The sequence below is a fragment of the Hyperoodon ampullatus genome, assembly GCF_949752795.1.
Source record: "Hyperoodon ampullatus genome assembly, chromosome: 19".
In the NCBI taxonomy this organism is placed as follows: Eukaryota; Metazoa; Chordata; class Mammalia; order Artiodactyla; family Ziphiidae; genus Hyperoodon; species Hyperoodon ampullatus.
In genome coordinates, this window is record NC_136932.1 from 12,105,201 (window position 1) to 12,131,669 (window position 26,469).

The 26,469-nt window shown below is 40.1% G+C and overlaps 1 protein-coding gene across 1 annotated transcript in view; it reads left to right on the forward strand.

Moving 5' to 3' along the window:
* CEP95 (centrosomal protein 95) overlaps positions 1-26,469 on the forward strand; it is a gene marked incomplete at its 5' end in the record, with an annotated part of 66,725 nt that overhangs the window by 12,383 nt on the left and 27,873 nt on the right. Inside the window, 5 exons of the mRNA XM_079724565.1 lie at positions 18,015-18,146; positions 19,383-19,576; positions 21,324-21,436; positions 21,631-21,760; positions 22,798-22,951. Coding sequence (XP_079580691.1) covers positions 18,015-18,146; positions 19,383-19,576; positions 21,324-21,436; positions 21,631-21,760; positions 22,798-22,951 — 723 coding nt within the window. The remainder of the gene's footprint in view (positions 1-18,014; positions 18,147-19,382; positions 19,577-21,323; positions 21,437-21,630; positions 21,761-22,797; positions 22,952-26,469) is intronic.

Below are 26,469 nucleotides of genomic sequence, written 5' to 3' on the forward strand. Positions count from 1 at the left end.
AAATGCCATGTAGAAAGGTCAGATCTATAAAAAGTGAATTATTATTTTCAGATTTTAACTATTCAGATTATAAGGCAATTAAAAGAAAAAAAAGAAAGAGTTGAGAGGGCTTCCCTGGTGGCGCAGTGGTTGAGAGTCCACCTGCCGATGCAGGGGACACGGGTTCGTGCCCCGGTCCGGGAAGATCCTACATGCCGCAGAGCGGCTGGGCCCATGAGCCATGGCCGCTGAGCCTGTGCGTCCAGAGCCTGTGCTCCGCAACGGGAGAGGCCACAGCAGTGAGAGGCCCGCATACCGCAAAAAAACAAACAAACAAACAAAAGAAATGGTTGAGAGAAAAGCCAGGCTAAGGTGTTTGGGTTTCATGTCATATGGTAGCTTCCTTTTATATTTGGATTTAATTCATCAGATAAATGTCATCATACACATTCTTAGACATCTAATTTAGGCTTTAATTCCAGGACTATAAATCTTTCTTTCTTATTGCAATATAATTGACATATAACATTATATTACTTATACAGATGTACAATATGATTCTTCAGTAGTATATATTGCAAAATGATTACCACAGCATGTCTAGTTAACATTCGTTACGAAAAAATTACCAACTTTTTCCTGTGATGAGAACTTTTAAGATCTACTCTATTAACAACTTGCAAATATACAACACAGTATTTTCTTCTTAAACCTTTTTTAAAATTGAGATATAGCTGATGTACAATATTATATGTTACAGGTGTACAACATAGTGATTCACAATTTTAAAATTTTTATATTCCATTTATAGTTATTATAAAGTATTGGCTATATTCCCTGTGTTGTATAATATATCGTTGTATCTTATTTGATACATGATAGTTTGTACCTCTTAACCCCTTCCCTGTCTTGCCCCCTCCCCACTGGTAAGCACTAGTTTGTTCTCTATATCTGTGAGTTTGTTTCCTTTTTGTTGTATTCACTAGTTTGTTTTATTTTTTAGATTCCACATATAAGTGATATCATATAGTATTTGTTTTTCTGTCTGACTTATATCACTTAGCATAATACCCTCCAAGTCCATCCATATTGTTGCAAATGGCAAAATTTTCATTCCATTTTTATGGGTGAGTAGTATTCCATTGTATATATATATATATACACCACATTTTCTCTATCCATCCGTTGATGGACACAGGTTGCTTCCATATCTTGGCAATTATAAATAATGCTGCTATGAATGTTGGGGGTGCATGTATCTTTTCAAATTAGTGTTCCCATTTATTTTGGATATATAGCCAGAAGTGGAGTTGCTGGGTCATACGGTAGTTCTGTTTTTAGCTTTTTGAAAAACTGTTCTCCACAGTGGCAGCACCAATTTGCATTCCCACCAGTAGTGTACAAGGGTTCCCTTTTCTCCACATACTCACCAGCATTTGTTATCTGTGGTCTTTTTGGGGGTGTGTGTGTGTCAACATACACTTTTTTTTAATGTATTTTTTAAATTAATTTTTATTGGAGTATAGTTGCTTTACAATGCTGTGTTGATTTCTGCTGTACAGCAAAGTGAATCAGTTATATGTATACATATATTCCCTCTTTTTTAGATTGCCTTCCCATTTAGGTCACCACAGAGCATTGAGTAGAGTTTCCTGTGCTATACAGTACGTTCTCATTAGTTATTTGTTTTATACATAGTAGTGTTTATATGTCAATCCTAATCTCCCAATTCATCCCACCCACCCCCTTCCCCCCTTGGTATCCATAAGTTTGTTCTCTATATCTGTGTCTCTATTTCTGCTTTGCAAATAAGTTCATCTGTACCATTTTTCTAGATTCCACATGTAACTGATATTATACAATATTTTTCTCTTTCTGACTTCACTCTATATGACACTCTAGGTCTATCCACGTCTCTGCAAATGGCATTATTTCATTCTTTTTTTTATGGCTGAGTCGTACTGCATTGTATATATGTACCACATCTTCTTTATCCATCCCTCTCTTGATAGACATTTAGGTTGCTTCCATGTCCTGGCTATTGTAAATAGTGCTGCAGCGAACATTGGAGTGCATGTATCTTTTTGAATTACGGTTTTCTCTGATATCTGTGGTCTTTTTGATGATAGACATTCTGACAAGTGTGAGGTGATATCTCATTGTGGTTTTAATTTGCATTTCTCTGATGATTAGCGATATTGAGCATCTCTTCGTGTGCCTGTTAGCCATCTGTATGTCTTTTTTGGAAAAATGTCTATCCAGGTCTTCTGCCCATTTTTTAATTGGGTTTGTTTTTTTGATGTTGAGTTGTATGAGCCTTTTATATATTTTGGATACTAATCCCTTTGTTAGTCATCTCATTAGCAAATATTTTCTAATTTTAAAGGTCATTTTCTGTTTTTTTGTTTGTTTTTCTGGCCACGCTGCGTGGCATGTGGGATTTTAGTTCCCTGTCCAGGGATCGAACCTGCACCCCCTGCATTGGAAGCACAGAGTCTCGACCGCTGGACCATCAGGGGAAGTCCCTAAAGGTTGTCTTTTTGTTGATGGTTTCCTTTGCTGTGCAAAAACTTATAAGTCTAACTAGGTCCCATTTGTTTATTTCTGCTTTTATTTCCTTTGCTTTAGGAGACAGAGCCAAAAAGATACTGCTACAATTTATGTCAAAGAGTGTTCTGCATATGTTTTCTTCTAGGAGTTTTATGGTTTTTGGTCTTACATTTAGACCTATAATCCATTTTGAGTTTATTTTTGTATATGGTGTGAGAAAATGTTGTAATTTCATTCTTTTACACGTAGCTGTCTAGTTTTCCTACCACCACTTATTGAAGGACTGTCTTTTTCTCTATTGTATATTGTTGCCTCCTTGTCATAGATTAATTGACCTTCAGTGTGTGGGTTTATTTCTAGGCTGTCTATTCTCTTCCACTGATTTATGTATCTGGCTTTGTGCCAGTTCCATACTTTTTTTTTTTTTTTTTTTTCCCCTGTACGCAGGCCTCTCACTGCTGTGGCCTCTCCCGTTGCGGAGCACAGGCTCCGGATGCACAGGCTCAGCGGCCATGGCTCGTGGGCCCAGCCGCTCTGCGGCATGTGGGATCTTCCCAGACCGGGGCATGAACCCGTGTCCCCTGCATCGGCAGGTAGACTCTCAACCACTGCGCCACCAGGGAAGCCCCTCCATACTGTTTTGATTACTGTAGCTTTGTAGTATAATCTGAAGTCAGGGAGCATGAATCCTCCAGCTCCTTTCTTGCTCAAGATTGTTTTGGCTATTCAGGGCCTTTTGTGTTTCCATACAAATTTTAACATTATTTGTTCTAGTTCTGTGAAAAATGTCATTGGTAATTTGGTAGGGATTGCATTGAATATGTGAATTGTCTTGGCTAGTATAGTCAATTTAACAATATTCTTCCAATTCTTTTTTTTTTTTTTGCGGTACACGGGCCTCTTACTGTTGTGGCCTCTCCCGTTGCGGAGCTGTGCTCCGGACGCGCAGGCCCAGCGGCCATGGCTCAGGGGCCCAGCCGCTCCGTGGCATGTGGGATCTTCCCGGACCGGGGCACGAACCCGCGTCCCCTGCGTCGGCAGGCAGACTCTCAACCACTGCGCCACCAGGGAAGCCCCTATTCTTCCAATTCTTGAACATGGTATATCTTTACATCTGTGTGTCGTCTTCAGTTTCTTTCATCAGTGTCTTATAGTTTTCTGGGTACAGGTCTTTTATCTCCTTAGGTAGGTTTATTTCTGGGTGTTTTATTCTTTTTGGTGCAATGACAAATGGAATTGTTTCCTTAATTTCTCTTTCTGATAGTTTGTTGTTAGTGTATAAAATTGCGACAGATTTCTTCATATTAATTTTTTTTACATCTGTATTGGAGTATAATTGCTTAACAATGGTGTGTTAGTTTCTGCTTTATAACAAAATGAATCAGTTATACATATACATATGTTCCCATATCCCCTCCCTCTGCGTCTCCCTCCCACCCTCCCCATCCCACCCCTCCAGGTGGTCACAAACCACTGAGCTGATCTCCCTGTGCTATGCGGCTGCTTCCCACTAGCTATCTACCTTACATTTGGTAGTGTATATATGTCCATGCCTCTCTCGCTTTGTCACAGCTTACCCTTCCTCCTCCCCATATCCTCAAGTCCATTCCCTAGTAGGTCTGTGTCTTTATTCCTGTCTTACCCCTAGGTTTTTCATGACATTTTTTTTCTTCTTAAATTCCATATATACGTGTTAGCATATGGTATTTGTCTTTCTCTTTCTGACTTACTTCACTCTGTATGACAGACTCTAGGTCTATCCACCTCATTACAAATAGCTCAATTTCGTTTCTCTTTATGGCTGAGTAATATTCCATTGTATATATGTGCCACATCTTCTTTATCCATTCATCCGATGATGGACACTTAGGTTGTTTCCACCTCCGGGCTATTGTAAATAGGGCTGCAATGAACATTTTGGTACATGACTCTTTTTGAATTATGGTTTTCTCAGAGTATATGCCCAGTCGTGGGATTGCTGGGTCATATGGTAGTTCTACTTGTAGTTTTTTAAGGAACCTCCATACTGTTCTCCATAGTGGCTGTACCAATTCACATTCCCACCAGCAGTGCAAGAGTGTTCCCTTTTCTCCACACCCTCTCCAGCATTTATTGTTTCTAGATTTTTTGATGGTGGCCATTCTGACTGGTGTGAGATAATATCTCATCGTAGTTTTTTTTTTTTTTTTTTTTTTTTTTGAGGTATGTGGGCCTCTCACTGTTGTGGCCTCTCCTGTTGCGGAGCACAGGCTCCAGACGCGCAGGCTCAGCGGCCATGGCTCATGGGCCTAGCTGCTCCGCGGCATGTGGGATCCTCCCGGACCAGGGCACGAACCCGTGTCCCCTGCATCGGCAGGCGGACTCAACCACTGCGCCACCAGGGAAGCCCCTCATCGTAGTTTTGATTTGCATTTCTCTAATGATTAAAGATGTTGAGCATTCTTTCATGTGTTTGTTGGCAGTCTGTATATCTTCTGTGGAGAAATGTCTATTTGGGTCTTCTGCCCATTTTTGGATTGGGTTGTTTGTTTTTTTGTTATTGAGCTGCAGGAGCTGCTTATAAATTTTGGAGATTAATCCTTTGTCAGTTGCTTCATTTGCAAATATTTTCTCCCATTCTGAGGGCTGTCTTTTGGTCTTGTTTATGGTTTCCTTTGCTGTGCAAAAGCTTTGAAGTTTCATTAGGTCCCATTTGTTTATCTTTGTTTTTATTTCCATTTCTCTAGGAGGTGGGTCCAAAAGGATCTTGCTGTGATTTATGTAATAGAGTGTTCTGCCTATGTTTTCCTCTAAGAGTTTGATAGTTTCTGGCCTTACATTTAGGTCTTTAATCCATTTTGAGCTTATTTCTATGTATGGTGTTAGGGAGTGATCTAATCTCATACTTTTACATGTCCCTGTCCAGTTTTCCCAGCACCACTTATTGAAGAGGCTGTCCTTTCTCCACTATACATTCCTGCCTCCTTTATCAAACATAAGGTGACCATATGTGCGTGGGTTTATCTCTGGGCTTTCTATCCTGTTCCATTGATCTGTCTTTCTGTTTTTGTGCCAGTACCATACTGTCTTGATTACTGTAGCTTTGTAGTATAGTCTGAAGTCGGGGAGCCTGACTCCTCTAGCTCCATTTTTCGTTCTCAAGATTGCTTTGGCTATTCAGGGTCTTCTGTGTTTCCATACAAATTGTGAAATTTTTTGTTCTAGTTCTGTGAAAAATGCCAGTGTAGTTTGATAGGGATTGCATTGAATCTGTAGATTGCTTTGGGTAGTAGAGTCATTTTCACAATATTGATTCTTCCAATCCAGGAACATGGTATATCTCTCCATCTAGTTGTATCATCTTTAATTTCTTTCATCAGTGTCTTATAATTTTCTGCATACAGGTCTTTTGTCTCCTTAGGTAGGTTTATTCCTAGATATTTTATTCTTTTTGTTGCAGTGGTAAATGGGAGTGTTTTCTTGATTTCACTTTCAGATTTTTCATCACTAGTGTACAGGAATGCCAGAGATTTCTGTGCATTAATTTTGTATCCTGCTACTTTACCAAATTCATTGATTAGCTCTAGTAGTTTTCTGGTAGCATCTTTAGGATTCTCTATGTATAGTATCATGTCATCTGGAAACAGTGACAGCTTTACTTCTTCTTTTCCAATTTGGATTCCTTTTATTTCCTTTTCTTCTCTGATTGCTGTGGCTAAAACTTCCAAAACTAAGTTGAATAAGAGTGGTGAGAGTGGGCAGCCTTGTCTTGTTCCTGATCTTAGTGGAAATGGTTTCAGTTTTTCACCATTGAGGACGATGTTGGCTGTGGGTTTGTCATATATGGCCTTTATTATGTTGAGGTATGTTCTCTCTATGCCTACTTTCTGGAGGGGTTTTATCATAAATCAGTGTTGATAAAAGCTTTTTCTGCATCTATTGAGATGATCATACGGTTTTCATCCTTCAGTTTGTTAATATGGTATATCACACTGATTGATTTGCATATATTGAAGAATCCTTGCATTCCTGGAATAAACCCCACTTGATCATGGTGTATGATCCTTTTAATGTGCTGTTGGATTCTGTTTGCTAGTATTTTGTTGAGGATTTTTGCATCTATGTTCATCAGTGATATTGGCCTGTAGTTTTCTTTTTTTGTGACATCTTTGTGTGGTTTTGGTATCAGGGTGATGGTGGCCTCGTAGAATGAGTTTGGGAGTGTTCCTCCCTCTGCTGTATTTTGGAAGAATTTGAGAAGGATAGGTGTTAGCTCTTCTCTAAATGTTTGATAGAATTCACCTGTGAAGCCATCTGGTCCTGGGCTTTTGTTTGTTGGAAGATTTTTAATCACATTTTCAATTTCAGTGCTTGTGATTGGTCTATTCATATTTTCTATTTCTTCCTGAGTCAGTCTTGGCAGGTTGTGCATTTCTAAGAATTTGTCCATTTCTTCCAGGTTGTCCATTTTATTGGCATAGAGTTGCTTGTAGTAATCTCTCACGATCTTTTGTATTTCTGCAGTGTCAGTTGTTACTTCTCCTTTTTCATTTCTAATTCTATTGATTTGAGTCTTCTCCCTTTTTTTCTTGATGAGTCTGGCTAATGGTTTATCAATTTTGTTTATCTTCTCAAAGAACCAGCTTTTAGTTTTATTGATCTTTGCCATCGTTTCCTTCATTTCTTTTTCATTTATTTCTGCTCTGATCTTTATGATTTCTTTCCTTCTGCTAACTTTGGGGGTTTTTTGTTCTTCTTTCTCTAATTGCTTTAGGTGCAGGGTCAGGTTGTTTACTTGAGATGTTTCCTGTTTCTTAAGGTGGGATTGTGTTGCTATAAACTTCCTCCTTAGAACTGCTTTTGCTGCGTCCCATAGGTTTTGGGTCGTCGTGTCTCCATTGTCATTTGTTTCTAGGTATTTTTTTATTTCCTCTTTGATTTCTTCACTGATCACTTCGTTATTAAGTAGTGTATTGTTTAGCCTCCATGTGTTTGTATTTTTTACAGATCTTTTCCTGTAATTGATATCTAGTCTCATAGCGTTGTGGTCGGAAAAGATACTTGATACAATTTCAATTTTCTTAAATTTACCAAGGCTTGATTTGTGACCCAAGATATGATCTATCCTGGAGAATGTTCCATGAGCACTTGAGAAAAATGTGTATTCTGTTGTTTTTGGATGGAATGTCCTAGAAATATCAATTAAGTCCATCTTGTTTAATGTATCATTTAAAGCTTGTGTTTCCTTATTTATTTTCATTTTGGATGATCTGTCCATTGGTGAAAGTGGGGTGTTAAAGTCCCCTACTATGAGTGTGTTACTGTCGATTTCCCCTTTTATGGCTGTTAGTATTTGCCTTATGTATTGAGGTGCTCCTATGTTGGGTGCATAAATATTTACAATTGTTATATCTTCTTCTTGGATCGATCCCTTGATCATTATGTAGTGTCCTTCTTTGTCTCTTCTAATAGTCTTTTTTTTAAAGTCTATTTTGTCTGATATGAAAATTGCTACTCCAGCTTTCTTTTCGTTTCCATTTGCATGGAATACCTTTTTCCATCCCCTTACTTTCAGTCTGTATGTATCTCTAGGTCTGAAGTGGGTCTCTTGTAGACAGCATATATATGGGTCTTGTTTTTGTATCCATTCAGCCAATCTGTGTCTTTTGGTGGGAGCATTTAGTCCATTTACATTTAAGGTAATTATTGATATGTATGTTCCTATTCCCGTTTTCTTAATTGTTTTGGGTTCGTTATTGTAGGTCTTTTCCTTCTGTTGTGTTTCTTGCCTAGAGAAGTTCCTTTAGCATTTGTTGTAAAGCTGATTTGTTGGTGCTGAACTCTCTCAGCTTTTGCTTGTCTGTAAACGTTTTAATTTCTCCATCAAATCTGAATGAGATCCTTGCTGGGTAGAGAAGTCTTGGTTGCAGTTTTTTCTCCTTCATCACTTTAAATATGTCCTGCCAGTCCCTTCTGGCTTGTAGAGTTTCTGCAGAAAGATCAGCTGTTAACCTGATGGGGATTCCCTTGTGTGTTATTTGTTGTTTTTCCCTTGCTGCTTTTAATATGTTTTCTTTGTATTTATTTTTTGACACTTTGATTAATATGTGTCTTGGTGTATTTCTCCTTGGACTTATCCTGTATGGGACTCTCTGTGCCTCCTGGACTTGATTAACTATTTCCTTTCCCATATTAGGGAAGTTTTCAACTATAATCTCTTCAAATATTTTCTCAGTCCCTTCTTTTTCTCTTCTTCTTCTGGAACCCCTATAATTCGAATGTTGGTGCGTTTATGTTGTCCCAGAGGTCTCTGAGACTGTCCTCAGTTCTTTTCATTCTTTTTTCTTTATTCTGCTCTGCAGTAGTTATTTCCACTGTTTTATCTTCCAGGTCACTTATCCGTCCTTCTGCCTCAGTTATTCTGGTATTGATCCCATCTAGAGTATTTTTAATTTCATTTATTGTGTTTCTAATCATTGCTTGATTCATCTTTAGTTCTTCTAGGTCCTTGTTAACTGTTTCTTGCATTTTGTCTATTCTATTTCCAAGATTTTGGATCATCTTTACTATCATTATTCTGAATTCTTTTTCAGGTAGTCTGCCTATTTCCTCTTCATTTGTTAGGTCTGGTGGGTTTTTATCTTGCTCCTTCTCCTGCTGTTTGTTTTTCTGTCTTCTTATTTTGCTTATCTTACTGTGTTTGGGGTCTCTTTTTGCAGGCTGCAGGTTTGTAGTTCTCGTTGTTTTTGGTGTTTGTCCCCAGTGGCTAAGGTTGTTTCAGTGGGTTGTGTAGGCTTCCTGGTGGAGGGTTCTAGTGCCTGTGTTCTGGTGGATGAGGCTGGATCTTGTCTTTCTGGTGGGCAGGTCCACGTCCGGTGGTGTGTTTTGGGGTGTCTGTGGACTTCTTATGATTTTAGGCAGCCTCTCTGCTAATGGGTGGCATTGTGTTCCTGTCTTGCTAGTTGTTTGGCATAGGGTGTCCAGCACTGTAGCTTGCTGTCATTGAGTGAAGCTGGGTGCTGGTGTTGAGATGGAGATCTCTGGAAGATTTTCGCTGTTTGATATTATGTGGAGCTGGGAGGTCTCTCGTGAACCAGTGTCCTGAAGTTGGCTCTCCCACCTCAGAGGCACAGCACTGACTCCTGGCTGCAGCACCAAGAGCCTTTCATCCACACAGCTCCTCAATTTGGGACGATTCGTTTGTCTATTCATGTATTCCACAGATGCAGGGTACATCAAGTTGATTGTGGAGCTTTAATCCACTGCTTCTGAGGCTGCTGGGAGAGATTTCCCTTTCTCTTCTTTATTCTCACAGCTCCCGGGTCTCAGCTTTGGATATGGCCCCGCCTCTATGTGTAGGTCGCCGGAGGGCGTCTGTTCTTCGCTCAGACAGGAAAGGGTTAAAGGAGCAGCCGCTTCGGGGACTCTGGCTCACTCAGGCCGCAGGGGAGGGAGGGGCACGGAGTGCAGGACGAGCCTGCGGCGGCAGTCTGACGTGACGTTGCACCAGCCCGAGGCGCGGCGTGCGCTCTCCCGGGGAAGCCGTCCCTGGATCTCGGGACCCTGGCAGTGACGGACTGCACAGGCTCCCCGGAAGGGGGGCGTGGACAGTGACCTGCGCTTGTACACAGGTCTCTTGGCGGTGGCAGCAGCAGCCCCAGCGTCCCATGCCCGTCTCTGGGGTCCACGCTTTCAGCCGCAGCTCGCACCCGTCTCTGGAGCTCCTTTAAGCAGCGCTCTTAATCCCCTCTCCTCGTGCACCAGGAAACCAAGAGGGAAGAAAAAGTCTCTTGCCTCTTCAGCAGGTCCAGACTTTTTCCCAGACTCCCTCCCAGCTAGCTGTGGCGCATTAGCCCCTTCAGGCTGTGTTCACGCCGCCGGCCCCAGACCTCTCCCTGCGTTCTGACCGAAGCCCGAGCCTCAGCTCCCAGCCCTGCCCGCCCCGGCGGGCGAGCAGACAAGCCTCTAGGGCTGATGAGTGCTGGTCCGCACCGATCCTCTGTGCGGAAATCTCTCCGCTTTGCCCTCCACACCCCTGTTGCTGTGCTCTCCTCCACGACTCGGAAGCTTTCCCTCTCCGCCACCCGCAGTCTCCGCCCGCAAAGGGGCTTCCTAGTGTGTGGAAACCTTTCCTCCTTCACGGCTCCCTCCCACTGGTGCAGGTCCCATCCCTATCCTTTTGTCTCTGTTTATTTTTTCTTTTGCCCTACCCAGGTATGTGGGGAGTTTCTTGCCTTTTGGGGGGTCTGAGGTCTTTTGCCAGCGTTCAGTAGGTGTTCTGTAGGAGTTGTTCCACATGTAGCTGTATTTCTGGTGTATCTTAATATTAATTTTGTATCCTGCAACTTTACTGAATTCACTGGTGAGCTCTGGTAGTTTTCTGGTGGCTTCTTTAGGATTTTCTATATGTAGTATCATGTCATCTGCAAACAGTGACAGTTTTACTTCTTTCCAATTTATATTCCTTTTATTTTCTTTTTCTTGTCTGATTGCTGTGGCTAGGACTTTCAATTCTGTGTTGCATAAATGTGGCGAGAGAGGGCATCCTTGTCTTGTTCCTGATATTAGTGAAAATGCTTTTGGCTTTTCACCACTGAGTATGATGTTAACTGTGGGTTTCTCACATATGGCCTTTATTATGTTGAGATATGTTCCCTTTATGCCCACTTTCTGGAGAGTTTTTATCATAAATGGGTGTTGAATTTTGTCAAAAGCTTTTTCTGCATCTATTAAGATGATCCTTTGATTTTTATTCTTTCAGTTTGTTAATGTGGTGTATGACATTAACATATTTGCAGATTCTGAAAATCTTTGCATCCCTGGGATAAATCCCACTTGATCATGGTGTAGGATCCTTTTAATGCATTGTTGGATTTGGTTTGCTGATATTTCATTGAGAATTTTTGCATCTGTGTTCACCAGTGATTTGGGCCTGTAATTTTCTTTTTTTGTGATATCTTTGTCTGGTTTTGGTATCAGAGTGATGCTGGCCTCATTGAGTGAGTTTGGAAGTGTTCCTTCCTCTGCAATTTTTTGGAATAGTTTGAGAAGATTAGGTGTTAACTCTTCTCTACATGTTTGGTAGAATTCAGCTGTGAAGCCATCTGGTCCTGGACTTTTGTTTGTTGAGACTTTTTAAATTAGTGATTCAGTTTCATTACTGGTAATTGGTCTGTTCGTATTTTCTATTTCTTCCTGGTTCAGTCTTGGGAGATTGTACATTTCTAAGAATTTGTCCTTTTCTTCTAGGTTGTCCATTTTATTGGCATCTAGTTGTTTGTAGTAGTCTCTTATGATCTTTTGTATTTCTTTGGTGCTGGTTGTAACTTCTCTTTTTTCCTTTCTGATTTTATTGATTTGGACCTTCTCTCTTTTTTTCTTGATGAGTCTGGCTAAAGGTTTATCAATTTTGTTTGTTTTTTCAAAGAACCAATTCTTAGTTTCATTGATCTTTTCTACTGTTTTTTTAGTCTCTATTTTATCTGTTTCTGCTTTGACCTTTCTTTCCTTCTACTAACTTTGGGTTTTGTTTGTGCTTTTTTTAGTCCTTTTAGGTATAAGGTTAGGTTGTTTATTTGAGGTTTTTTTGTTTCCTGAGGTAAGCTTGTATCACTAACTTCCCTCTTAGAACTGCATTTGCTGCATCCCATAGATTTTGGATTATTATGTTTTTGTTTTCATTTGTCTCCAGGTATTTTTTAAATTCCTCTTTGATTTCTTCAGTGATCTATTGATTGTTTAACAGCATATTGCTTAACCTCTATGTGTTTGTGTTTTTTGCTGTTTTTCTTGTAGTTGATTTCTAGCCTCCTAGTGTTGTGGTCAGAAAAGATGCTTGATGTGATTTCAGTTTTCTTAAATTTACTGAGGTTTGTTTTGTGGCCTAGCACGTGATCTATCCTGGAGAATGTTCCATGTGCACTTGAAAAGAATGTGCATGCTGCTTCCTTTGGATTGAATGTTCTGTATATCTATTAAGCCCATCTGGTCTAATGTGTCATTTAAGGCTAGTGTTTCCCTGTTGATTTTCTGTCTGGATGATCTGCCCATTGATGTAAGTGGGGTGTTAAAATCCCTTATTATTACTGTGTTACTGTCAGTTTCTTCCTTTATGTCTGTTAATGTTTGCTTTATGTATTGAGGTGCTTGTATATTGGGTGCATATATATTTACAGTTGTTAAGTCTTCTTCTTGGATTGATCCCTTGATCATAATTTAATGTTCTCCTTTTTTTTTTGTAACAGTCTTTAATGTCTATTTTGTCTAATATGAGTATTGCTACCCCAGTTTTCTTTTGTTTTCCATTTGCAGTGTCTCTGTCTCTTTCCATATATATATGTGATTGTCTTAAGTTGCTGATCTCACTTTTAAATGCATTTTAACAAGCTTGCATTTGTACTTTCCTTCCTTTATGATTACTGTTTTTGATATTATATCTTACATCTGATTGTTTTGTGTATCCTTAACTGCTTATCGTGGATATAAATGATTTTGCTCCTTTTCTCTTTTAACCTTACTAACTTTGTGTGTGGATGATTTCCTGCCTTTACTGTATGGTTGCCTTTAGCAATGAACTTTTTCATTTTGTGATTTTCACCTTTCTAGTTATGGCCTTTTCTTTTTCACTTAGAGAAGTTCCTTTGACATTTGTTGTAAAGCTAGTTTGGTGATGCTGAACTCTTTTAGCTTTTGCTTGTCTGTAAACTTTTTGATCTCTCCATCAAATCTGAACGAGAGCCTTGCTGGGTAGAGTATTCTTGTTTGAAGGTTTTTCCCTTTCATCACTTTAAATATAGCCTGCCACTCCCTTCTGGCCTGCAGAGTTTCTGCTGAAAAGTCAGCTGATAGCCTTGTAGGAGTTCTCTTGTATGTTATTTGTTGCTTTTCCCTTGTTGCTTTTAAAGGTATTTTTAAATTTTTATTTATTTAATTTATTTATTTTTGGCTGCATTGGGTCTTTGTTGCTGCACATGGGCTTTCTCTAGTTGCAGTGAGCAGGGGCTACTCTTTGTTGCACTGCGGTGGCTTTTCTTGTTGCAGAGCATGGGTTCTAGGCGCCCAGGCTTCAGGAGTTGTGGCTCGCAGGCTCTGGAGCGCAGGCTCAGTAGTCGTGGCATACAGGCTTAGTTGCTCCGCGGCATGTGCGATCTTCCTGGACCAGGGCTCAAACCCATGTCCCCTGAATTGGCAGGTGGTTTCTTAACGACTGCGCCACCAGGGAAGCCCCCCTTGTTGCTTTTAATATTCTCTCTTTACCTTTAATTTTTGCCCTTAGAACTAGAGTGTGTCTTGTAGTATGGGACTTCTCTGTGCTTCCTGGACTTGGCTGTCTGTTTCTTTCCCAGGTTAGGGAAGTTTTCACCTATTATGTCTTCAAATGTTATCAACTCCTTTCTCTCTCTCTTATCCTTCTGGAACGCTTATAATGCGAGTATTAGTGCACCTGATATTGTCCTAGAGAGCTCTTAAAGTGTCCTCATTTCTTTTGATTTCTCTTTAATTCATTCAGCATCAGTGATTTCCACTACCCTGTCTTCTAGCTCACTGATCCATTCCTCTGTACCATTTAGTCTACTTTTAATTCCTTCTAGTGTATTTTTCATTTGTTATTGTATTCTTTATTTCTATCTTCTTGTTCTTTGTATTTTCTAACTCTTCATTAAAAACTTCTAACTTCTCATTCTGTGCATCCATTCTTCTCCTGAGTTCTTTGATCATCTTTATGATCACTACCCTGAACTCCTTCTCCAGTAGATTGCCTATCTCCACTTCACTTAGTTCTTCTGGGGTTTTGTCTTGTACCTTTATCTGGAACATGTTCCTCTGTTGCCTCATTTTGCCTAAGTTGCTATTTTTATTTTTATGTATCTGGTATGTTGATTATATTTCCCAACTTTGGAGAAGTGGCCTTTTGTTGGAAATGCCCTATGTGTCCCAGCAGTATGTCCTACCTGAGCTATATGCTCTAGGGGATCCCCCTGTGAGGACTGCATGGGTCTTTCTGTTGTGGTGGGCTGACTATGTGGGCAGTCTGGTATGCTTGGTTGGCCCCTGGGCCAGTTGGTTGCCTTGTGCAAAGGCTGCCAGCTGCTGGTTGGCTGGTCATGAGATGGCTAACTGCATAACCACAGGGACCCCCGGGGCTTATACTGGCTCAGTGGTGGGGAGAGTCAGGGTCTAGAAGACTCCAGGGCTGTTGCCTGCCCACTCGTGGGTGAAGCCAGGTCCTGGGTTAGTGCTGGTCTACTGGTGGACAGAGCCAGGTCCTGGTTGCAGAGCCCAGGGTCCCAGAGCTTGTGTTGGATTGCTGGGGGTGGGGAGGGGGGCGCAGTTCCTGATACAGTTGAGTATGGGGTCTGGGGTGTCCTGAAGCTTGTGTTGGCCTGCTAGTGGGCAGGGCTGTGGCCCAGCTGGTCCCAGCACAGGGTCTGGCCTGCTAATGGGCAGGCTGGGTCCATAAGTTGCAGGACTAGTTTTCTTTCTTTTTTTTTTTTTTAATAATTTTTTAAAAATTAATTAATTAATTTGGTTGTGCCAGGTCTTAGTTGAGGCTCACAGGCTCCTTTGTTGAGGCTCACTGGCTTCTTAGTTGCGGCAGGCGGGCTTCCTTAGTTGCAGCTCGCCAGCTTCTTAGTTGCAGCAGGAAGGCTTCCTTAGTTGTGGCATGAAAATTCTTAATTGCAGCATGCATGTGGGATCTAGTTCCCTGACCAGGGATCGAACCCGGGCCCCCTGCATTGGGAGCACAGAGTCTTAACCACTGTGCCACTAGGGAAGTCCCGGGACTAGTTTTCTTGAGTTTCATGTCTGTCCCCTGGTGGGAGAAGCTGGTCCAGAGGCTAGAGCAGGCTCCCTGAAGGGCAGGGCCAGGGCCCAGTGGATTCTGGGACTGGTGCATGCCTACTGGTGGGTGAAACTGAGTCCTGGGCCCTCTGATGAGCAGGTCCGTGTCCCAAGACTGTATCTGTAGGCTCAGGGGATCTTAAGGCAGCCTGTTTGCTGATGGGTGAGGCTGTGTCCCTGCCCAGTTAGTTGCTTGGCCTGATGTGTCCCAGCACTGGCACCTACAGGCTGTTGGGTTGGGGCCATGTCTTGGCGCTAATGAGCTAGAGGTAGGATTCCACAATGATGCTTGCCAGCACCAGGGTCCACGTGGTAGAAGGAGCTTCTAAAAATGGCTGCTGCCAGTGTCTGTGTTCCCACGGTGAACTCCAGTTGCCTCTTGCCTCTCTGGGAAGCTCTCTAAGATCAGCAAGTAGGTCTGACCTAGGCTTCTCTCAAATTACAGCTTCTGTCCTGGGTCTCAGTAGATTTTGTGTGTGCCCTTTAAGAATGAAATCTCTATTTCCTGCAGCCCTCTGGGATTCCCAAAAGTAATCTCCAGTGGTCTTCAAAGCCAAATGTTGTGGGAGCTTATCTCCCCGGTGCAGGCCCCCCAGGCTGGGGAGCCTATGTGGGACTCAAGACTTCTCTCACTCCTTTGGCAGAACCTTTGCAAAGTAATTGTTCTCGTTTGTGGGTCACGCACTGGGGGGTATGGGACTTGACTATATTGCAAGTCTGCCCCTCCTAGCCATCTTATTGTTGTTCGTTCTTTATGTCTTTAGTTGTAGATCTTTTTTGGTAGGGTCCTATCTTTTTCATCGATGATTGTTCTGCAGATGGTTGTGATTTTGGTGTGCCCATGAGAGGAGGTGAGCTCAGAGTCTTTCTACTCTGCCATCTTGGCCATCTCGCTTCCTTAAACCTTTTATATAAGTAAGGAGAAACCCCTTCCTAAGCACCTCGTAACAGGATACACAGCAGGATCTCACCATTATGCAAATCTGGCCTGCCCCTGGGACCAAGGCACTGCTGCTCTGTGACTCTGAATGGGGGAGGGGGTAATGAGGCCTCTACAAGAATTGGGGTTTGCTTTATAGGTGGCATGAGCCAGATTCCTTATGGAGGAGCCTGGGATGAGAGGCCTTTGGCACTCAGGGCACCCCCCCCAATACAGTATTAATGTAGTCACCATACGGTACATTACATCCCTATGACTTACTTATTTTATAAGTGGAAGTTTGTACCTTCTGACCATCTTCACTCATTTGTTCTACTGAAGACCTTTTTTTTTTTTTTTTTGGTAAATGAGATATATTTACTATACAGATACTTAAATAATTGATTTTTTTTTTTTTTTTTTTTGGCCGCACCGTGCAGCTTGCGGAATCTCAGTTGCCTGACCAGGGACTGAACCCTGGCCATGGCATTGAAAGCTCAGGATCCCAGCCATTAGGCCACCGGGGAATGCCCTAATTGAAATATTATTAATGCTTACAGTAGAGAAGTTCACAATCTCTGCAATAATAAAACAGTATGTTCTAAAACAGTCTGAAGATCATTGAGAGAAATTTGTGTAACTTTCAATCTGACAAATTAAAGTTTCCAGGTGATAACTAAGCATGAGATTTTAGGAGAAATTCCATCAAAAAGAAAGAGGATATGAAATGGTTATTCAAGGAGCTGAAGAAAAAAATGGACCCAGATAAAAATGAATTAGTCTGTGGTCAAACTGATGACAAATTCAGTATCATGAAATTGAGGACCAAGTTGTGAATTTTGAACATTATGTCTTAGAGGATATTCATGTGAAATACGAAGTTATGGAGGGAAATTTACATACTTAAAACATTTTGGTATGAAAATGGTCATATTGCACTGGATTGTGGAAAAGGAGAGCACAAAAAGATGTATTTGCAGACTTTTAAAAGACATCAGTTGAGTGTCAAAAATTTGAAAATACAGTATTCAGGAATAAATTGTGTGGATTTGGGGATCTGTACAAGGTGAATTTTTCTGTATTTAGTGATTTTATCAGTTGACTGTATCGGTAAACAACGAGTTTTCAGGGTGCATTCTCATACTTTCGAAGTGAGGAATATGTTTACGGTGAAGTCTTTCATTAAACTGAAGAAGGGATTAGATAAATAGAAAGTTATTTAGAGAGGGGAAGTCATTACTCCATTTTGTTTATGGGAAGTTTGTGTATTGTAGATTTCCAAGGGAGCAAAGTGGATATTCCCTCAATTTCAGAACTATTTTTAATGTAGCCCTCTGTGTACTAACATTATAGAGCTGATTCAAAATATTAAGCGTTTGAAAATTAGACAAAACAATTTGTTTGACCTACAGATCATTGATTATGGTACCAGCCAAGATCTCTAGTTTAGAGATATACCCGTGCAACAGTCAGCATTTCTGTTACAAGTCTGGCACCTATTTTTCTAAAGCAAAGGAATGAAATATTATGTAAAACTTTGTTTTTAAGTTATATAATTGATTCTGGGCTACAGAACTACATATTGCTATCTGATAGTTATTAAAAGTAATTGGTATTTCAAGCAATCAGACCAACATAGTTCTATGATTATGTCACTTCTGATATTTTTATCCTCAGGGTATTAAACTCGTAGCTTTTAGTCTAACATTCGGCAATAAAAAAGTTTTACTTTAATATTTTCTAGGTGCCCAAGGTCCTAATGAAATGCAATCTAAAAAAGCCTCAACGCTACCATGTTCTGACTCACATGAAGAAGTGTTGAACACTCCCTCATCTAGTTTTTTGTCCAAGAGTGGGACGTCCTTTGTTGAAGACAGTGAGTAGTAATGCATTGAGTTCTTGAGACTATTGCTGTGAGTTGGAGACAATAGTTCTTGCGGCAGTTGCTATTAGCCTTTTTACTTTTGTTGCTCTGCAATTAATGCGATTCATTTTGGTTTTACGTGACCTCATTGTAAATGTTTGCTATTAGTTATGAACTCGGATTTCTTTGTAAGATGGTCTTTGGTCACATGTTTTGCATCCGCTATTTTATTTAAATCCTCTCCTCTCAAACAGAGACTTTAGGACAATAAGAGTCTGTTACGTTAGACTGATTAGATATCAGTTGGTGGTCTTCAAATTATAATAACTTGAAAAATATTCTCATTTTGTATTGTCTCTGAGGTTTTCATATGGTTAGTATTATATAAAGTCATTGTTAATGGCCAACTATTTTTATAACGTGGATGAACCATAATTTATATAGCTATTCTTCAAGCCATTTGGGTTTTTAGTAATTTTTCTTTTTTTCTTTTTTTTTTTTTTTTTTTTTTGCGGTGCGCGGGGCTTTCACTGTCGTGGCCTCTCCCGTTGCAGAGCACAGGCTCCGGACGTGCAGGCTCAGCAGCCATGGCTCACGGGCACAGCCGCTCCACGGCATGTGGGATCTTTTCGGACCGGGGCACGAACCCGTGTCCCCTGCATCGGCAGGCGGACTCTCAACCACTGCGCCACCAGGGAAGCCCAATTTTTTATTATTTTTAAATAACTTTTTAGGAAGTATTTTTATGATAATAACATTAAAATTACATTCTTCCTGATTTAATTAGGTCCCTACTTGTTTACTGAGGATGAGTCCCTATTTTCATTGTTATTTTAGTGTTTTTTTTTTTTTTTTTGCGGTACGCGGGCCTCTCACTGCTGTGGCCTCTCCCGTTGCAGAGCACAGGCTCCGGACGCGCAGGCTCAGCGGCCATGGCTCACGGGCCCAGCCGCTTCGCGGCATGTGGGATCTTCCCGGACCGGGGCACGAACCCGTGTCCCCTGCATCGGCAGGCAGACTCTCAACCACTGCGCCACCAGGGAAGCCCCCTGGTGTTTTTTTTTTTAAATCAATTTTAAAATACATTTCTAAGTAATGTGTGTGAACATGTTTGTATAGGGTATGTGTATATATAACACGATACAGTATATATATATATATATATATATATAATGGTTTATTTCTTAGAAATGGTTTATTTCTTATTTCTTAGTTCATCTTAATGTCCACTTTGATTTGTCCAACTAGCAGAAATTCCTTCTGTGGATATGATCCCAAATGCTAGGAAGTTAGGGGAGCCTATCCGATCAGCTATTCCTTTACATCCACCTTACCATCCTTCAGAGCCTCGAGCTCCCTGCCCCATAGGAAAAGAATACTTGCGTTCAAGTCACTGCTCCCCTACCATGAATTCTACTGGAGAAGGCACAGCATTTTCTGTGGTAAGTGGAAAATCTTGCTTTTAACTGGTCAAAAGTCTATAGATTTAAAAACGTCTTTGCTAGAATTGTAGTCAAGGATACTGCACTAATCAGAGCACTGTACTTCTTAAAATTTACCTCTGCATATACCTGTATATTCTTACCCTAGGAAGATAGGGACAGGATGACTATGTAAAAGGGGAAATAGTAAGAGCCAACACATACTGAGTGTTTATTTTGTGCCAGGCACAGTTCTCCCTAATTTGCAGGTATCGAATAAACTTCTTACAGCACAGCTCTCGAGTAGGTACTATTTTTATTTCCCATGGGGAAGCTGAAATAGAGAGTTTGAGAATCTTGTCTGAGGTCCCACAGCAATTGTAGAATTAGGATTGGAATTCAAGCATTCTAATTTCAGAACCCATATTGTATGTCTCTAATTGAGTAATTGAAATGTTTTAACATATAGGAAAGTGTCAAAAATAATCTTTCATCAATATTCCTATTATCCAGCATGAACTACTGTTAACATTTTGGCCTATTAGCTTCCGCTCTTTTCTTCTTTGAAAATAAAATCCTTTTTTATACATTGATCCTGTTCCTATCTTTCTAGCAACAAGAACACTCAGGTATATGCCAAGGGTAAATTTATAAACAATGATACACTCTCATTATTAAAAATTCACACAGTGCCGAAAAAGTAGTTAGCATTAGGTGACCATAATTCTAAACATTCTGTGCATCTATTTAGATAGTAAGGTGGATGGATAAAAAGAGAAAAAAGGGATCATAGGATAATGGTTACATTTGGGAAAGGCTTACAGGGATGGTGGAAGGCCTTCTGAGTTGCTGGTAATATTCTTTTTCTCTACCTAGGTTGCAGTTAGGTGGGAATATTCTTTTTCAAATAATTCTTGAGCAGGACACTAACTTCAATTTTAAACGTTTTTTAAAAATATGATTATATTATAGTTATTTACTAAAAGTATTTAATTTAATTTTACTTTAATAGAAGAAAAAGATACTGAAGTGAAATTGAAGAGATTGTTAAACATCAAATGTTTCTTTACCACAAGAAATATTTTCTATAAGATTCCCTCTAAAGTTAAGAAATAAATTGTTTAAAATGTTGAGTTTATATTCATATTTTGGAGGTTTTGTCTTTTGTTTCAGTTTTGGACAGTTTCTTTTGACTTCTTTTTTTTTTTTTTTTTTTTTTGTGGTATGCGGGCCTCTCACTGTTGTGGCCTCTCCCGTTGTGGAGCACAGGCTCAGCGGCCATGGCTCACGGGCCCAGCTGCTCCGCGGCATGTGGGATCTTCCCGGACTAGGGCACGAACCCGTGTCCCCTGCATCGGCAGGCGGACTCTCAACCACTGCGCCACCAGGGAAGCCCTCTGTTGACTTCTTGATATGAAAGATAATGACTTTGATACTTTCCACTTGTGATTTGATCATTTTTTCATTATCCACATGTAGCCATAACCCCTAAATTTTTATATTTGAGAACACCTCACTTGCATTTATATTTGAATGCAATCCTGAGCCATACTTTTTCTTTGAGTGCAAGTTTATAGACATTGCTCCATCCTTTGGCATTGGGGATCAATAGAGTGTTTTGACAAATGTGTTTTTAAAAAAAGCAAAACATGGAGAATGAAGGGACCTAGCTTTGTGTCACAGGTCCTCCCTTCCCATCACACCCAAAATGTTCTTTTTGTGTCTTCCTTATATCTCTTTCAAATCAACTCTCCTCTGTTTTTAATAGGAACCAGATAATAGAGTTTTCTTAACTTCCAAGTTGTCTAAAGATGGCAAACAGGAAATGTATCCAGTTCAGGTCCAAGGCCCTAGGACAAGGAAGCTTCCCAAAGGAAAAAGGTAACATTACTGTAGGCTTCAATGTTTACAGTCTGTCTGCAAAGGGATTTGAAGAGTTAAGGGTATACTCTCCAAATTTTGCTGTGAAGACCAGTATGAAATATTTGGTAAAACATGTATTACAGTAGTTTTGAACTAAGTAATGTACATACACTTGTCTACTTAAATATGTCACAAGGTCACTTTTATTACAGATATGAAAACAGAGCTGCAGTCTCATCCTGGGATTCACCTTTCTCCCAGAGGGCAGGAAAGAGGTTAACAGAACAAGAATTACATGCAGTATCAGAGAAACTATCTCAGCGCCTCTCTGAACTAGATTGGGCAAGTCTTGTTTTTTAATCTGTATTGAGATTGCCATAGTTGGTGAGCATTTAAGTGATTTTACAATTGAAGGTGAGAGCTAAGCTAAGGTACTAGGAAGTTAGTTGTGTCTTACTTACTGAAAATCTTCCATAAGTCAAGCAGGTAGGACATAGGATGAGAAATTATATCCTAGCCTTTTATTATATAGCCAAATTTGGTATAGATTTATCCAAATTTTTATCGAATTCTATCCATCTATTTATTTATTTATTTGGCTGCGTCAGGTCTTAGTTGCAGCATGCGGGATCTTTTATTGAGGTGCACGGGCTCTTCATTGTGGCACGTGGTCTTCTCTAGTTGTGTGTGGGCTCAGTAGTCACAGCCCGTGGGCTCTCTGGTTGTGGCGTGCAGGCTCCAAAGTGCACAGGCCTCAGTATTTGTGGCACGTGGGCTACAGAGCACACAGGCTTAGTATTTGTGGTACGCAGGCTCTAGAGTGCACGGGCTCAGTAGTTTCTGTGTGCAGGCTTAGTTGTCCTGTGGCATGTGGGATCTTAGTTCCCCAACCAGGGATTGAACCCGCATCCCCTGTATTGGAAGGCGGATTCTTAACCACTGGACCACCAGGGAAGTCCCAAATTTTTATCGAATTCTGATGAAAACTAAATAATTTAGTGTAAATGATTATATTAAACCATATATCTTTAGATACATCTGTATTGTTTCCCTTTGTAACTAAAGACACATTTGGTATAAAATTAGATGGATCTCTGATTTTCACAAAATACTGTAGTTTGGGGGTATCATTGAATAAATATATTAAATCCCTATGTGATTTACTCTTAAGTTTATTGAAACTGAATATTGAAACTGAATAGTCCATGGCACTGATATATATATATCCTTTAGAAACTATGCATAAGCATCTGAAAATTTGTGTCTAAACTTGGGCTTAATTTTCTGAGAAAACTTTTTAAAGGTTATATCTGTCTAATCTTTCCAACTTGAATTCTGCTGAAGTCAATGAAAGATGTTAAAAAGAATTTTCTTGACAGATGTTAAAAAGTGCCCTGGGTGATCGATTTAAAGAAAAGACCAGCTTTGAAGAGGAGGATATTGGAAATGAAGAGGTGGAAAGTGGAAATGATGAGACACTGTCTCAGCATAGTGACAGCATCGTGGAGTATGGGCCAAAGAAGCAAAGGCCAGGTACCTATCTCAGGCCGGGTTAAGGACGTCGCCAGAAACCACTTAGCTACTCTGATCTAAGGCTTTCTTCTTTAAATATTTCAGAAATATGTGAAAGCATCAAAAATAATATCAAATACCTGTATCTCCATCTAGAAGTAGCAGATGTTAACAGTTATACTTCCTTTACACTTTTTGTGTTTAAGAAATAAAGAGTTAAAATCTCTTCTCTCCTCCCCACATTCTTTTTCTTTCCCTCAAAGGAATTACTGTCTCAAAGTTGGTATCTTTTCTTCATATCTCTGTTTTTATTTATTTTTAATTGTTATTTTTTCCAGGTTTATTGAGATATAATTAACATACAACATTGTATCATTTAAGGTGTACAACATAATGATTTGATATATGTGTATATTGCAGAATGATTACCACAGTAAGTTTAGGTAACATCTATTACTTCACATACTTTCAGTTTTTTTTATGTGATGATAACTTTTTTTTTTCTGGCTCTGTTGGGTCTTCATTTCTGTGCGAGGGCTTTCTCTAGTTGTGGCGAGCGGGGGCCACTCTTCATCATGGTGTGCGGGCCTCTCACTGTCGCAGCCTCTCTTGTTGCAGAGCACAGGCTCCAGACGCGCAGGCTCAGTAGTTGTGGCTCATGGGCCCAGTTGCTCCGCGGCATGTGGGATCCTCCCAGACCAGGGCTCAAACCCGTGTCCCCTGCATCGGCAGGCAGACTCTCAACCACTGCGCCACCAGGGAAGCCCTGATGATAACTTTTAAGATGTAATCTCTGAGCAACTTTCAAATACACAGTACAGTATTAATTGTAGTCACCATACTGTACTGTACATTATATTCTGAGAACTTATAACTGTAAGGTCTACCTTTTGAACAACTTCACACATTTCACCCATCCTTCATACCCCCTACCTCTGGCAACCACCAGTCTGTTCTTCTCTGTATTTTATGCATTTGATTTTTTTAAATTCCACATATAAGTAATATCATAGAGTATTTGTCTTTGTCTGACTCATTTCACTTAGCATAATGCCCTCAAGGACGATTCATGTTGTGCAAATGGAAGAATTTCCTTTTTTTTTTTTCCTTTTTTTTTTTTTTATTAGTTTCTGCTTTATAACAAAGTGAATCAGTCATACATATACATCTGTTCCCACATCCCCTCCCTCATGCATCTCCCTCCCTCCCACCCTCCCCATCCCACCCCTCCAGGCGGTCACAAAGCACCGAGCTGATCTCCCTGTGCTCTGCGGCTGCTTCCCACTATCTATCTACCTTACGTTTGGTAGTGTATATATGTCCATGCCTCTCTTTCCCTTTGTCACAGCTTACCCTTCCCCTTCCCCATATCCTCAAGTCCATTCTCAAGTAGGTCTGTGTCTTTACTCCCGTTTTACCCCTAGGTTCTTCATGACATTTTTTTTTTTTTAATTCCATATATATGTGTTAGCATACGGTATTTGTCTTTCTCTTTCTGACTTACTTCACTCTGTATGACAGACTCTAGGTCTATCCACCTCATTACAAATAGCTCAGTTTCGTTTCTTTTTATGGCTGAGTAATATTCCATTGTATATATGTGCCACATCTTCTTTATCCATTCATCCGATGATGGACACTTAGGTTGTTTCCAGCTCCGGGCTATTGTGAATAGAGCTGCAATGAACATTTTGGTACATGTCTCTTTTTGAATTATGGTTTTCTCAGGGTATATGCCTAGTAGTGGGATTGCTGGGTCATATGGTAGTTCTATTTTTAGTTTTTTAAGGAACCTCCATACTGTTCTCCATAGTGGCTGTACCAATTCACATTCCCACCAGCAGTGCAAGAGTGTTCCCTTTTCTCCACACCCTCTCCATCATTTATTGTTTCTAGATTTTTTGATGATGGCCATTCTGACTGGTGTGAGATGACATCTCATCGTAGGTTTGATTTGCATTTCTCTAATGATTAATGATGTTGAGCATTCTTTCATGTGTTTGTTGGCAGTCTGTATATCTTGTTTGAAGAAATGCCTATTTAAGTCTTCTGTCCATTTTTGGATTGGGTTGTTTGTTTTTTTGCTATTGAGCTGCATGAGCTGCTTATAAATTTTGGAGATTAATCCTTTGTCAGTTGCTTCATTTACAAATATTTTCTCCCATTCTGAGGGCTGTCTTTTGGTCTTGTTTATGGTTTCCTTTGCTGTGCAAAAGCTTTGAAGTTTCATTAGGTCCCATTTGTTTATCTTTGTTTTTATTTCCATTTCTCTAGGAGGTGGGTCCAAAAGGATCTTGCTGTGATTTATGTAATAGAGTGTTCTGCCTATGTTTTCCTCTAAGAGTTTGATAGTTTCTGGCCTTACATTTAGGTCTTTAATCCATTTTGAGCTTATTTTTGTGTATGGTGTTAGGGAGTGATCTAATCTCATACTTTTACATGTCCCTGTCCAGTTTTCCCAGCACCACTTACTGAAGAGGCTGTCCTTTCTCCACTGTACATTCCTGCCTCCTTTATCAAAGATAAGATGACCATATGTGCGTGGGTTTATCCCTGGGCTTTCTATCCTGTTCCATTAATCTATCTTTCTGTTTTTGTGCCAGTACCATACTGTCTTGATTACTGTAGCTTTGTAGTATAGTCTGAAGTCAGGGAGCCTGATTCCTCCAGCTCCGTTTTTTGTTCTCAAGATTGCTTTGGCTATTCGGGGTCTTTTGTTTTTCCAAACAAATTTTGAAAATTTTTGTTCTAGTTCTGTGAAAAATGCCAGTGTAGTTTGATAGGGATTGCATTGAATCTGTAGATTGCTTTGGGTAGTAGAGTCATTTTCACAATATTGATTCTTCCAATCCAGGAACATGGTATATCTCTCCATCTAGTTGTATCATCTTTAATTTCTTTCATCAGTGTCTTATAATTTTCTGCATACAGGTCTTTTGTCTCCTTAGGTAGGTTTATTCCTAGATATTTTATTCTTTTTGTTGCAGTGGTAAATGGGAGTGTTTTCTTGATTTCACTTTCAGATTTTTCATCATTAGTGTACAGGAATGCCAGAGATTTCTGTGCATTAATTTTGTATCCTGCTACTTTACCGAATTCATTGATTAGCTCTAGTAGTTTTCTGGTAGCATCTTTAGGATTCTCTATGTATAGTATCATGTCATCTGGAAACAGTGACAGCTTTACTTCTTCTTTTCCAATTTGGATTCCTTTTATTTCCTTTTCTTCTCTGATTGCTGTGGCTAAAACTTCCAAAACTAAGTTGAATAAGAGTGGTGAGAGTGGGCAGCCTTGTCTTGTTCCTGATCTTAGTGGAAATGGTTTCAGTTTTTCACCATTGAGGACGATGTTGGCTGTGGGTTTGTCATATATGGCCTTTATTATGTTGAGGAAAGTTCCCTCTACGCCTACTTTCTGCAGGGTTTTTATCATAAATGGGTGTTGAATTTTGTCAAAACCTTTCTCTGCATCTATTGAGATGATCATATGATTTTTCTCCTTCAATTTGTTAATTTGGTGTATCACATTGATTGATTTGC